At 49.0% G+C, this 14,235-nt stretch overlaps 2 protein-coding genes across 5 annotated transcripts in view; both read right to left on the reverse strand.

Moving 5' to 3' along the window:
• Window positions 1-5: 5 nt before the first annotated feature.
• Tmem265 (transmembrane protein 265) lies at window positions 6-8,469 on the reverse strand. Its single transcript, XM_087208824.1, is given in 4 exon segments — window positions 6-3,706; window positions 3,807-3,844; window positions 6,735-6,836; window positions 6,838-8,469. Coding segments are annotated over 4 exon segments (369 nt in total). The 5' UTR covers window positions 6,901-8,469; the 3' UTR covers window positions 6-3,540.
• A 47-nt stretch (window positions 8,470-8,516) lies between these two features.
• Srcap (Snf2 related CREBBP activator protein) overlaps window positions 8,517-14,235 on the reverse strand; it is a 44,300-nt gene continuing 38,581 nt past the window's right edge. For all 4 annotated transcript variants that reach the window (XM_004856180.4, XM_004856181.4, XM_004856179.4 and 1 more), the window contains 4 exons: window positions 13,995-14,114; window positions 11,803-11,997; window positions 11,604-11,687; window positions 8,517-11,508 (listed from right to left, as the gene is read on the reverse strand). In XM_004856180.4, coding sequence (XP_004856237.1) covers window positions 8,887-11,508; window positions 11,604-11,687; window positions 11,803-11,997; window positions 13,995-14,114 — 3,021 coding nt within the window. In that variant the 3' untranslated portion in view covers window positions 8,517-8,886. The remainder of the gene's footprint in view (window positions 11,509-11,603; window positions 11,688-11,802; window positions 11,998-13,994; window positions 14,115-14,235) is intronic.

Raw genomic sequence — 14,235 nt, forward strand, 5'->3', positions numbered from 1 at the left:
GGAGGCTTAAATTGAAGCCGGGAGTTAGGTTTAACCGGAAGCGTGAATGCTGGGCCGGAGCGACGGAATACTTCCTGAAATCTTCAGTTCCCTGATTTGGGTAGGGCCCCCGTCTGTTTCCAACATCTTTATCTGAATTCGAGTCTTCTATTTTAGCAACCTGGTCCAAAAAGCCTCTTTGGTGGGGCAGATTTCTGCCCTTAAAACAACTTGGGCGCGCGCAGCGTGGGGCACGCTTGGCACTTCGGTGCAGATTTATACGGCCAGAAGCAGCCTCCTGTCCTGTGGCCGTTGACTTCTCTTTAATATTTCCCCAGCCATAGTGCTTACCATCTAGATTTATACACTTTCCCAGTGGTACACACGCGCACACACACCAAAGCCATGGGACTGTATCAACCTCAACCAGCTCTAAGCCCACCAGATTTAAAGATTTACAGGAGAGATTTCAAAATCAGTTCAGCCCTGGCATTCAGCTTGATCATACAACAGATATTTGTTGAAGGTCTAAGACCGAGGCTCTGGAATGACAACAGAACCAGCAAAAGAGGAAGAGAGTGAACCAGTATTCCAACTGCTACTATCTTAGAAAGGTCCCTTTGGGATCACAACCATATAAAGGGAGAGAAATGAATCCAAGTAACTTTTTATGGACTGCTTTGGCTTTATAGTAATATAAAGACAGAAGAATTGCAAAGAAATTTTTGAAGTTTTGATGTTTGGTAGTATAATGGGATAATTATCCTAAAACAAAATATTAATGTAGTTGGAAGCTAGGGTTCTTACTGTAGGAATATAGAATCTGAAATAGGAAAAGGAGAAGGACCCTATGATTGACTGAAATTGGAGTAATGATTAAGAATAGATCTTAGGGCCGGGGATTTAGCTCAGTGGTTCCACTGCCTGCCTCGCAAGTGCAAGGTCCCGAATTCGATCCCCAGTACCAAAACAAAACAAAAACAAAAACAAATACTGGTGAAATTTGCTAGAGAACAGGTTAATTTCTTTTTAATTACACAACAAAAAAAAGGATCATTACTTTGCAAAAATATGACACTACAGTAGTCAAATTGTTACTACTACCACTAGCAAGATAAACCAGCATTCATATGCCTTCTGATGTGAGGTGGCCTTGCTTCAAACACATCATGAAAGACAAAGGATGAGTAACTATCCAAAACTTGAAGCAGACTAAAGAGAAATGACAGCTAAGTACCGTGAGGATTCTCAAGCAGACCCTAAACAGAAAAGGCATCACTGGAGAGAATGTTACCAAGCCAGCTGTGGTGCACACCTCTGATACTAGCTCCTTGGAGAGCTGAAGCAGGAATGCTCCAAGTTCATTGTTAGCCTGGGCAACTGGTTCAGTGTAGAGCACTGGCCTAGCATGCACAAGACCCTGGTCAATCCCCAGTACTTTTCCTTTCCAGAACACTTTGGAACACTGAAAACAGCCATCATGTGCCTCTAATCCTAACTTCAGTGTACACAACTAATTCCTGTAGGTGCTCTGCTAAATTATGGTGAGGTAACCCAAAAATTCCATTCCCAGAGTACATGTACACAAACATCTAAAGCCGGGCCTGTAATCCCAACACTCTGGGAGGCTGAGGCAGGCAGATTCCACATTCAAGCCCATTTTGGGCAAGGTAGTGACTTAGTGAAACCCTGTCTCAAAATAAAAAAAGGGCTGGGGAAGGGCTGGGGATTTAGCTCAGTGGCACTGTGCCTTCCTCACAAACACAAGGTCCTGAGTTTGATCCCTGGTACCACACACACACAAAAAGTACTGGGGATACAGCTCAGTATGAAAGCTCTGGGTTCAGTCCTAAGTACCTAAAAAAAAAGGCAAGCCATAGCAGCATGATTTATATTCCAAACCAGAAACATTCTAATAACTCAACAGAAAATGAACTGATATATCCATGTAATAAATAAACAGCACTGAAAACTATAGCTATACTGAATTGAGTATTGATGAAATCTCAATATTGGGTAAGAGGCAAGACATGGTGGCACACTTGAAAAGCTAGGATAAAAGGTTCATGAGTTCAAGGCCACCTGGGGCTATACAGCAAGACCCTACCCTCATAAAACCAAAAAAACGGGCCGGGGATGTAGCTCAGTGGTGCCACACTTGCCTGGCAAGCACAAGGTCCTGAGTTCAATCTTTGGTACCACAAAAAAAAAGAAAAAAGGAAATGAAAAAACCATCCAAAGAGGCAAGATGTACAAGAATACATATGGAAGCTGAAGGTGTAGTTCAGTGGTAGAGCACTTTCCTGGCAAGTGAGAGGCTGTGGGCTTGATCTTCAGCACCATGAAAAAAAAGTTCAAACGCAGAATTACACTACATCGTCAGAATGACAGCCTGTGGGAAGAAAGGAAGAAGAGATCGGGAGGGTGTGAGAGCAGCTTTAGGGTGGTGGCAATGATCAGTTTCTTTCTTTCTTTTTTTTTTTTTTTTTCCGGTACTGGGGATCAAACTCAAGCCCTTGAGCTTGTGCAGCAGGCAGCGAAACCACTGAGCTAAATCCCCGGCCCCAGTGATCAGTTTCTTGATGGCTGGCTATTCAGATGTCTGCTGTGTGTTAATTTGAGCTGTATTGCTTGGGTACTTTCCTATGTGATATACGTCTCATTTAAAAAAAATATTTAAAATATGATGAGGCCAAAGATTATAAATAGGAAAATTCACATCATCATACAAATGTCCATCTATAGGGTAGTTGTTACTGTTACCCAACCCTTTTACTTCTCTCAACTCTGGAGCCAAACTTTCAGTCCAGTTCTGCCATGGAGCAGCTGAGAGACCATGGGCAAATCTGTGCCCATTTCCTCAACTATAAAAGAAGAACCTGCTGGGTATGGTGGCACACACCTGTGAACCCAGCATTAGGAGGCTGAGGCAGGAGGATTGCTGAAAGTTGAGGCCACTCTGGGCTAAATATGAGTTCAAGTTCAGCCTGAACTATAAAGCGAGACCCTGTCTCAACACCTACCACTGAATCATTATGAAGAAAAAATATAATTTGAACACAGCCTGGCATAAGTACTCCAGTAAATAGTAGCTTCTGCTACTACACTTCCTCTCCAGCCTCAGGGTTTCTGCTGATGTAGAAGGGAAAAGCTGTGAGTTTTTCCAAGAAGGGAAACTTCTAGAAGAAAGCAATTGTTTCCCTCTCATGGAGCTCCTAGAGAGGCCAGAGACTAGCTCCAGGCTCTGCCAATGGTCACATGTCCAGCTCTTCTCCCCAAAGGCCCCAGGGAGAGCAGAGAGAATAATTAGACAGGAGCATTTGCAACACCAAAAGAGGTTTTTATTACAAAGCAGATTCTAATAAAATTAGGCCTGGTGGTCAATCCCCTCCTGGGCCCCCAGGGAGAGCAGAGCAGGGCAGACAAAAGGTGGAGGGCACTGAAACACCTGGCCGACCTTCCTCCCGTCTCGGCGCTGCGCTTGTTAGAAAGGCCCTTGAGAGCCAGGAGCATGGCTGTCGCCAGAGCTCAGCACTCGAGCGGTGGCTCCAGCACGTCCAGCTACCCCTCAGCCTGAGCGAATGCGTAGGAGAGCAGCCACAGCAGCCCAGGGCACAGCAGGAGGACAGCAAGCCAGACGGCAAAGCTGGCCAGGATGAGCCTCCGCAACTGGGCCCCCCAGCGCGCTGCCCTCTTCGAAGCCGCCTGCCTTGTGGCGCTCTTCTGCCTGTGGGGGCAGGTGCTTAGTTAGGTTCTCCCCTACTTCTGCCCGCCAAGTACCCAGTGCCCCACTCCACTCCCCCATACGTCACAGCTTGAAACCTCACATCCACTTCGCCTTCCTTTCTGGTTTCTTAGGCCTCATCTGCAAAATAATGAACCCATTTTTACCCTACTTTTCAGAGTGGCCACAGTTAGCTCACAAGATGACACATAAGGAGCCAAGTGTGGTGGTGCATGGCTGTGATCCCAGCATATGGGAGGCTGAGGCAGGAAGATCGCCACAAGTTCAAGGCCAGCCTGGGCTCCATAGTGAGTCAAGGCAAGTCTAGACTACATAGCAAGACCTTGTCTCAAAACAGACTGTACCTTAAAAAAGTACTTTATAAGCCGGGTGTGGTGGCGCATGCCTATAATCTCAGCATTCAGGCTGAGGCAGGAGGACTGCCTGAGTTCAAGGCCAGTCTTGGGCTACAAAGTCAGTTCAAGGCCAGCCTGAACTACATAGCAAGACCGTCTCCAAAGACAAAAACAAAAAAGAAAGTGCACTATAATCTTACCCCCCCCCCCTTTTTAGTTTAACAGGGTCTCACTATGTAACTCAGGCTGGCCTCCTCCTGCCTCAGCCTCCCAAGTGTTGGGATCACAGGTGCATGCCACTACACCTGGCTTATTCCCTTCCCCATTACCCATTCCAGTCACTCAGGTGTTTTGTTTTTTTTTTTTAAAAAAAAACGGTCTCACTGTGTTGTTTAGGCTGGACTTGATCTCCTGGTGATCTTCCTGCTTCAGACTCCCAAGTGCTGGGACTATAGGTGGGCGCCACCATACCTAGCAGAATTTGGAACTTTTTTTTTTTTGGTACGGGGGATCGAACTTGGGACCTTATGCTTGTGAGGCAGGCGGCGGAACCACTGAGCTAAATCCCTGGCCCATGGAACTGATTTTTGATTCATGTCCAGTCAGACCCTATGTTCATAGCTCAATGGGGATCACTTTCTCACCATCAGGGATCCTTTTTATGATTTTTCCCTAATGAAAGCCAGAGATATTTTTGTTTTTGAGACAGGGTCTCACTATGCAGTTCAGGCTGGCTTCAAACTTGGCAATCCTCCTGCCTCAGCCTGCCAGAGTGCTGGGATTAAAGGTATGCACCATCCCCAGTTTAAAAGCCAGAAATTGGGCCAGAGATTTAGCTCAGTGGTTTCGCCACCCTGCCTCACAAGCGCAAGGTCCCGAGTTCAATCCCTGGTACCAAAAAAGAAAAGAAAGAAAAAAAAAAGCCAGAAATTCTTACGGTGATAGAGATAGTTTGTGAGTTACTCTTTTTTTTTCTGGTGGGACTGGGGGACAGAATCCAGGGCCTCACAAGTGTTAGGCCAGCTTACTCTGCCACTGAGCTACACCACATCCTGAGTTTTGTTAAAAACACATCTAGGGGGCCAGGGATTTAGCACAGTGGTTTCACCGCCTGCTGCGTAAGCATAAGGACCCGAGTTCAATCCCTGGTACCAAAAAAAAAGAAAAAGAAAACACATCTAGGGTCAGATGCAGTGGCACACACGTGTGACCCCAGCAACTTGAGAGGGTGAGACAGGAGGATCACTCTGAGTTGGAAGCTGGTCTGGGTTCCATAGTGAGAGTTCAAGGCCAACCTGAACTACATAGTGAGACTCTGTATCAAAACAAAAATAGGGGGAATCCACTTTCCAGTCTCCCTTCTGTCTCTCTTAGGCAGAAGCTTTCTTTCTCCCCCAGAAATTTTTCCTACTTTTTTTTTTTTTTTGGTTCCGGGGATCGAACTCAGGTCCTTGCGCTTGCAAGGCAGGCGACAGAACCACTGAGCTAAATCCCCAGCCCTTTCCTACTCTTAAAAAAAAAAAACCACAAAAAACATCTAGGGGCGAGAAAATTCCAGCGTGTTTAGATTAGCCTGAGTAGCCTAAGAGGTACATGTGAATGCTGGGTATGTAGCTCAGCCCTAGAACACTTGCCTAGCACATGTAAGGCCCCACGTTCAATTTCCAGCACCTCCAAAAAAAAAAAGCGAAAGGTGTATATGTGTAACTGAAGCTCTCTCAAAGACCCCGTTGCTTCTTCCACTCTTTTTTTAAATTTCTTTTTTGAGACAGGGTCTCACTATGTAGTTCAGGCTGGCCTCAAACTCATGGCAATCCTCCTGCCTCAGCCTTCCATAGTGTTAGGATTACAGGCGTGCACCATCACACGCTCTTCCCACTGGCTCTTCCAGACTTTTCCTTTGCTTTTTTTGGTACTGGGGATTGAACTCCGTCCTTGCACTTGCAGGGCAGGCAGCAGAACCACTAAGCTAAATCCCTGGCCCCTTGCTTTGCTTTTTTGTGACAGGGTCTGTCTATGTGGTTCAGGCTGGCCTTGAAACTCCTAGCAATCCCAGGGCTGGGATTACAGGCGTGTGCCACCAAGCCTGGCTCTTTCCAGACTCTTAAATAAAAAGTGCTCTTATTGTTGCTCAGCCGCCTCTACTCTTGCACCATCCAATTCACCTTCCATGTAGGCCTTGACAGTGGATCTTTCTGAAACACAAATCTGACCATGTCCCTCCCTCCTGCACAAACGTTTGATGATTCCCAGTACTTTCAACATAGTCAAAATTCCTATGCATAAATCAGAAGCCCTCCACAATCTGGATTCTCTGGCTTCCTCTGAATAGACCGGCCATGCTAAATAGTCCAGGTCTTGGGACACACTGGCCTTTCCCTCCTAGGAAATCTTCCCAGTCACCTGTGCTACCAAAGCACACACATCTCTCCTGGCCTCCTCAGTACCCTGTGCTTCCTCTGTCATGATACTGTGAACTGCACCCTACTGGTAATTATTTTCACAGCCAACTCTTGTATAGACCGAGTCCTCTGACAGCAGGAACCCTACCTGACTCTTATCTTACTCTTGCACTAGGCCCTGACACAGAAATTGTTCATCAGTGTAGCCAGGTCAGATACTCAAGACCATTCCTTATACCCAGGCCCCACTCCCATAGAAACTGCATTCCTCACCTTTAGCGCAAACACAAGAGCCATGATTCCCAGGCAAGAGCAGCCACAAATAATGCTAGTAGCTGCCAAGCAGCGGAGGAGGGGCCAGCAGCGGCAGATGGGGGGATGGAGGAGCAGCTGCCATGTTGCCCACCACAGTCTCCACTGCCTTCTCCTCATCCTCCATCACCTGTGGGCGATACAGTCAAGGCACTGGTAAGCCCAACAAAGGAACCCTTGACCTGGCTTGCTGACTCCACCCCTCTCAGAGCCTGATGTCCTCATTGCCCAGCTCAGCTCTCAGGAATGCTGCCTTACTTGGGAGTTCCTCCAGTGACTCAGACCAGGAGAGGAAATGTGTGGCTAGAATCCTTATCCCTCAGCTTAAATTTCTGAGTTTTGTTGTAAGCAAATGTGTACCTATTACTGTTTTGAAAAGTGCAACTGAGAAGCAGAAGATACAGAATCTTAAACACTCAAGACCAAGTGATTCCCCAGAGGCTGAGTCAATGAGCAGGACTCTACATCCTGCACCCCACTCCAAGCAAGGAACCACTTCACATGAAAACAACAGTTCTAGAGATGGAGGAGAAAAGGGAAAGTACACATCTAAACCTTTTTTACAGCTGACAAAACCAAGCACTAGAAAGCCCTCGCTTCTCCAAGCTGGGGCCTTTTTTTCTATGATGACTCCTTGCCATCTCCTGTCTACATTTAAACCCAGACCACAAAGAACAGCAACAGAGTCCAAGTGACGCATTACCCTCACACACTTGCATGCTACCCTACTTACTCACTTCTCTTCTACTTCTCAGGCCCTCTAAGCTTCAGTACCAAACCTCCTTTCCACTCTCACATCCAACCATTCCACCACAGCTAGGCAAAATCAAGTCCTGTGGTCCCCTGCAAACAAGACAGGAAGGGTGGGCCGGGGATTTAGCTCAGCGGCACCACACCTGCCTCCCAAGTGCAAAGTCCTGAGTTTGATCCCTGGTACCAATTTTTTAAAAAAGCAAGGGTACAGGAGGCAAAACAAGCAGAGAGCAAAGAATGATGTACACCACAAAGCTGTAGAGAGTCAGGTATGAGGACAGAACTCAGGTAAGAAAAACAGCAGGGAGAGAACCAAAGGAGAGGGCCCAGGAGTTGACAAAAAAATGTAAACATGAATAGGGGCTCTTATCTGGCTACTGGCCTTGAGGAACCCTGAGTTTTGGCTCCGGCCTCAGGTTTGGTTTGGCTCAGGTGGATGGAGCTGCCTCAGGGCTCCAAGGCAAGCCCAGAGGTGGGGCTAACTGGCCAGCCATCCTCGGAAGAGCCCCAGGAGCAGGGAAGGGGGTGTGGCTGACTCAAACCAGTTTGGCTAGGTGGAGAGCGGAGGGCCACAGGAGGAAGCTAGCAGTAGGTAGGGTGCCTTTCTTCTGGAGAAAGGAAAGAAAGCACTTCAACAAGAGGGTTGGTTGGAAGAAAGAAAAAGGCTAAGGCACTGGAAAGCTGAGGGAGATCAGGAACCAAAGCGATAGACTCGGGAAGAGGGTGTATCTGAATGAATTACAGCTAAGACTTCTGGGAAACACACCCTGCCAGCAGATCAAATCTGCCAGTCACTCCTTTTCTTGAGGGTGGAAGTTTCTACCTCAAAAGCATACAATCGGGTTAGAGATCAGGTCCACAATCTTTCCAAGAGGAAAGGGAAATGAATGATGCCCAAGTCGCCCCCCCCAACCCTCCACACCAGAAAATCAGAAGCTTCCTTACGCGGATGCTTGTACAGAAACTAAGTTTATTATTTTTCCTTCTTAAAAAAAAAAAAAAAAAAAAAAAAAAAAAGAAAAAAACCCTCATTGTAGAGAACCCCCTCCCCTTTCCCCTAAGGGGGTGGGGCTATGAAAGAGAGCTGGGGAATCAAGTACAAGGGGGTGGGACAAAGACTATCTTGCCACCCTTAACACTGCCCAGCCATGTAGGTGGAAGGGAAGCAGGATTGTGTTAAGCCCCATTTCCACAATAAGCAGTCGCCTATCCCCTACTTTGGTGGAAAGAAGGGAGAAGGGCCTTGTCTCCCTGGAGGCTTTCCCTCTCAAGACTTCAAGTAGTGGTTAACAGAGTCAGGCCTGGTCATGGAGGAGGGAGAGTGGCCACGGTGGAAAGCCTAGGTGGAAGGGCAGCCCACTCACGTCTTGGCCTTCCGGCCTCTGTGACTAATGGTAGGGCCAGACACGTGGGGAGGGGCACTGCTGCGCAGGATTCGCTGGTCCCCTTGGCTGGTGGTCCCAATGAGCCTGCGGGGGCCAGGCCGGCGTCGTAGGGTTCCTTCCCCTTCCTCTTCCTCACCTGAGGCTTCGGCCTCAGACTCTTCTACTGAACCCTCAGGCCCCAGGGGACTTGGGGGTTGTGGGCGGCCCCGCTTTGCCAACCCAGGACCCCCACCAACTGGGGCCCCTGCCCGCTTGCGAGGCACCTTTTCAGTCTCTAGTGGGGGCACTAAAGACCCTGGGCGTAGCCGGGTCGAGCGCAGTTTGGGGGCTAACGAGACCACAGGAGGTGTCAATTCTAACCCGCCTGGCCCACTATCTGCTAAATCCAGATCATCCTGAATCACAGCCACCACCATGGACCCTTCACTCTTTCGTCCCCGCATCCCCTCTGCTTCAAGTCGCAGGCGAGCCAGGCGGGTCAGGGGGCGGCTTCCATCCTCATCAGAGGAGCTGCTCTCACTTTCCCCCTGGCCCTGGGTTTGCCGCCGCCTTCCCAGTCCACAGCTCTCAAGAACAGGAGAGCTGTCACGGTCCAATACAGGGAGCTGGCTGGCTCGAGGTGAGGGTGGATTCTTGGGAGGTCGGCCCCGCTTTCGCTTGGGTGGGGACATGGAAATAGTGACTGTGGTGACAGTGTTGGCGACAGGAGCAGGAGGACAGGTTAGCAGGGGCAGGGGTGGTGGCAGTGGTGGGGGCTGCTGTGTCCGGCTGTCTAGGCTGCCGTCCCCTGGAGATGAAGTGGTCCCAGGGACAGGCAAATCTCGTGCCTTGGGGGGCCGCCCCCGCCTTCTTTTCTCCACAGGTGACAGGACGGTCTCTGGTCTCTGAACTGGAAGGGGTCCAGGAGGCCGCAGGACAGGCTCTGCAACAATTAGGGTCTCAACTCCGGGGACTGAGTCAGTCCCATTGGTTTTTCCTTTAGAGGTGGATGAAGGTGCCTCATCTGCCCCTCTCCCAGCATCTGCTGGAGACCTGTTCTTGGGGGGCCTCCCCCTCCGACGTTTCACAGCAGGTGGAGAGATGGCAAGCACTGCTCCTTCTCCGTTCTCTGGGCTGCCCCTGCCAGCCACCCCTAGCTCAATGTGACGCCGAGCTACGAAGGGCTGCTGAGTTAGGGTGGGCAGTGAGGAGAGAGCAGCTTCACCGGGCCCACTGGGGGGAGGGGAGGATTCTGGCCCAGATGTGCTGCGGGTGGGTGGGCTTCCTGGGCTGGCACCAGTCTCAGGGACCCCAGGCACTGCGGTGCTGGCAGGCCCTCGCTGCTGACGTCGGCGCCTCACAAGCTCCTTTTCCTCCACCACAGTTACTAGCCGTCCTGGCAGCTTTCGAAGCACTTTGGGGCCCGGAGGTTGCCCTGGTCGACCAGCCCCCTGACCCCGAATTTCTACATCAGCACTGGTGCGACGCCGAGGGGGCCGAGCAAGTGAAGGACCCTCAGGAGAGGAGGTGGCTGAAGATGAGGTTGATGGGGCTGTAACTGTAGATGTAGCAAGTTCTTGTGGCTTCTCTGGGCTGGAAGTTGGGGTCTGAACCTCTACCAACTCTTCCACATTCCTATTAGCCTCCTGGAGTGGCTCATCAGATGGTAGTGAAGGTGGGAGCTCCAGCCCATTGCTCTCACTCAAACCCGTGGGCAACTCCTCACAACCCAGCATTGTGAGGATGGTCCCTTCAGCAAGATCTTGTACTTCCTGCTCCTGACCATTGGGGATGCTGCCAGCCTCTGGGGTTGGGCTGGGTGCAGAAGGGATGAGAGGAAGGTTCTCTGACACAGGCAGGATCTCAACAGCAACTGGTAACAGATCCTTAGGAGGCATAAGAGTAAGTGGGGAAGTCTCAGAACTGGTCATACCAGCCATCTCCAGGGGCTCTGCAGATGCCAACACTTGTGCACAAAGTTCTGCTTCAGGCCCCAAGCCCAATGAGAGGTTATTAACTGGGGAAGAGATGGGCACAGAAGGTGAATCAAGCAGAAGAGAAGGAGGAGTTAAGAGAGAGGTCTGGTCTGATGGTGGGGTATGAGGTGCTGGAGGAGGGGTACAGGCAGAAGAACATGAAGGAGGAATATGCGGAGGTGGGGGAGAAGGGAAGATATGGACAGGAAGAATAGTTACTGGGTTTGGGGCTGAAATGGGTATCGAGACAGGGATTGGGACAGGAACTTCGGGAGGAACAGGGGCAGGAATTACAGCAGGAGCTGAAGCCTGAGTAGCCCGAGGCCTAGGTGCTGGTCTGGGAACCCGTTCCCTGGCAGGACTACAGCGGGGGGGAGTGGAAGTGCTGCGGGCATGATGGGTAGAAGTGGCAGGAGTATGATTTGTCCCTTGAGTCTCGGCCCGGGCTCCACGAAGACGCTCACTGACACGAGTCCCCAGCCTCTCTGGGCCCTTGACCTTCTTATTGCGTCGGTGGCTGCCTCCACTAGTCCCACAGGAAATCTCATCCCCAGCCCCCGGCCCCTCCTCCTCTTCTTGGGGTAGGCGGAACACCTCCTCTTTGGCTTGGTCCAGGTCTTTTCGGGCAGCCTCCACTTGTTCCTACCAACAGAGCCCGCAGGGTGGTCAGTAGAAGTAGAACAAAGATTAAGAACAGCAGCTTTCAGCTGCAAACCCCAGGCCCTAGAACTACTCACTTCTGCCTGTTTGAGCTCCTCTCGGCTCACTTCTTCCAAAGAGGCTTCCAGGAATTTCATGGCGTATCGCTCAATGGGGGTGAGCTAGAGTGAAGCAGACACTATGAACATAGTGATCTGGTGCCCAGGACCCCCAAAAAGAGCCTTCAATCCAAGGGAAAATGTTATGAAGGCAAGAACTAGTGGTTCCAGCACTGACCTGTTCTACAAGGGCAGCAATCTCCTGCTCAGCCCGGGACATCTCCTCATCATCAGCTCCTACTCGACTGGCCTCCTCTCCCTCGCCCACAGCAAATCCATCATTCTCATTAAATTCTGCAAGTTCAGCCACTTGTTCAGCCTTGGCCTGGGTGGCTGCACGGATATCTTCTTCATCCTCTGCCCGACACAATGCCTAGAGTGTACAGAAAAGAAAAAAATGACTTAAGGATTATTACATCCTGTGATTTGATTCTGGCAAAAATATGAGGCCAAATTTACATAGAACTAGATTTGTAACAGCAACAGCCTTCAAGGGTCCCACAGTGACCAAAACAATTCAGTGGTCCAGATAGGGTGAAATGGATTTCTCTCCTACTCCTGCTAGGGACAAAAGGCTACTTTAGAAACGGTTGGCTCTAGTTCTTTCCATTATAGTTAGCCTGAGTTTCTTTTTTTGGTACCGAAGATCGAACTCGGGTCTTTGCGCTTGCACAGCAGGTGGCAAAACCACTGAGCTAAATCCCCAGCCCAACTCCTTTTTTAAAGACAGGGCCTCACTAAATTGCCTAGGCTGAGTTCAAACTTGCAATCCTTCTGCCTCACCATTCCCGTGTTGGGATTACAGACATACACCACCACACCTGGCTTGTAGTTAATTTTTGCACTGAGATGGCTGAAGAAAACATACTAATCATGTCTGATCTCTTCTTGAAATGAGTATCAAAGGAATTCACACTGAAGCCACTGAGAGAAGTGGCTTAGAGCATGTCCAGCAACAAGATGACACTCCATAGGGAAAAACACTTCCATGATGCTCTATCCTATAGTTCTTAAACATCTGTCTACACCTGGAGAATTTTGAAAAAACATACACAGATCCAATACTCAAAAAGAAATGATTCAGTCAAATTTGTGATGGAGTCGGGAAACCAATCCTTTGAACAACTTTTCCAAGTGACTATTATACTTCAATTTGGAAAATAGGGTTTTGTATCATATACGAGGCACTTTTTTTTTGGTGGTGCTGAGACTTGAACCCAGGGTCTTCACATTGGCCAACATCCTCAGCACATTTTTTAAATTTTCAGACAGGGTATTGCTAAGTCTGTAAGTAGTCCAGGATGGGCTTCAACCTGTGATCCTCCCAACTCAGCCTCCCAGAGTGCTAAGATTACAGGCCTTGACCACCAGGCCAGCTAGCAGGCACCACTTTTTTTTTTTTTGCTTTTTGAGACAGGGTCTCACTATGTAGTTCAGACTGTTCTTGAAGCCTTATAGCCCAGGGCGGCCTCAAACTTGTGGCAATCCTCCTGCCTCAGCCTCCTGAGTGCTGGAATTACAGGTGTGTACCACCATGCCTTGCTACCAGGCATTTTTTTTGGTACAGGAATTGAACTCAGGACCTTGTGCTTGCCAGGCAGACACAGCGCCACTGAGCTACATCCCCAGCACAATCAGCACTTTTTACATGCATCAGATCACTTAATTCTAAGAGTTGCTATTTCCTCATTAGCATTTTGGAGATATGGAATGTAAGACTAAGAAGAGGAACACATTTGTAATTTGGCTTAACAAAAACAATTATTAAGAAGCACTACTGTTGAGGCTGGAGGACTGCTTGAACCCAGGAGTTCAAAACCAGCCTGATAACACAGTACAAACCCTACTTTTATTTATTTAAAAAAATTTTATTATTATTATTTTTTTGGTACCCGGGATTGAACTCGGGTCCTTGTGCTTTTGAGGCAGATGGCAGAACCACTGAGATAAATCCCCGGCCCACAAACCCTACTTTCAAAAAAAGCAGCTGTGGGCCGGGGATTTAGCTCAGTGGTTTTGCCACCTGGTGTGCAAGCACAAGGACCCAAGTTTGATCCCCAGTACCAAAAAAACCACAAAAAACGAAAAAGCAGCTGAATTTAAACCTTGCACTCAGAGCTCCAAATCCTGTGAATCAATAAGCAACATACTTGAAACTATCAAAGGCTGACTATAGTCTGGAAAGTAGTTCTTTCCTATGAACAAATGCAGCCAAGTGACAGCTCGCACTTTATTTTTTCCAGTACTGGGGATCAAACTCAGGACCTTGCACTTGCAAGGCAGGCGCAGCACCACTGAGCTAAATCCCGACCCAAGACAGCATGTACTGTAAGCAGTAGCCCTATTTTAGGACTGCTCATTCTTTTTCACCTGTTCCAGAATATGGGTCTGCTTGTTGGCCACAGCCTCCTCTTCTTCCTCAGGGGCAGAGGGTGCAGATGAACCAGACGGCTCCTCCAGAGGCATATCGAACAGTTCTCGAATGGTCTGCTATTGGATACAACAGAAGGAAGGTATCAGCCAGTGAAATGCTAGTGCCAGGGCTACAGGTGAATAGTTTCTAAGAGTTTCAGAGGTGCCACTGGTGCAGAGGTCAGGTCTGTGAAGATGA

This window comes from Heterocephalus glaber, unplaced genomic scaffold (assembly GCF_053883595.1).
Source record: "Heterocephalus glaber isolate CG9 unplaced genomic scaffold, H.glaber_assembly_v1.0 deba00000943, whole genome shotgun sequence".
In the NCBI taxonomy this organism is placed as follows: domain Eukaryota; kingdom Metazoa; phylum Chordata; class Mammalia; order Rodentia; family Bathyergidae; genus Heterocephalus; species Heterocephalus glaber.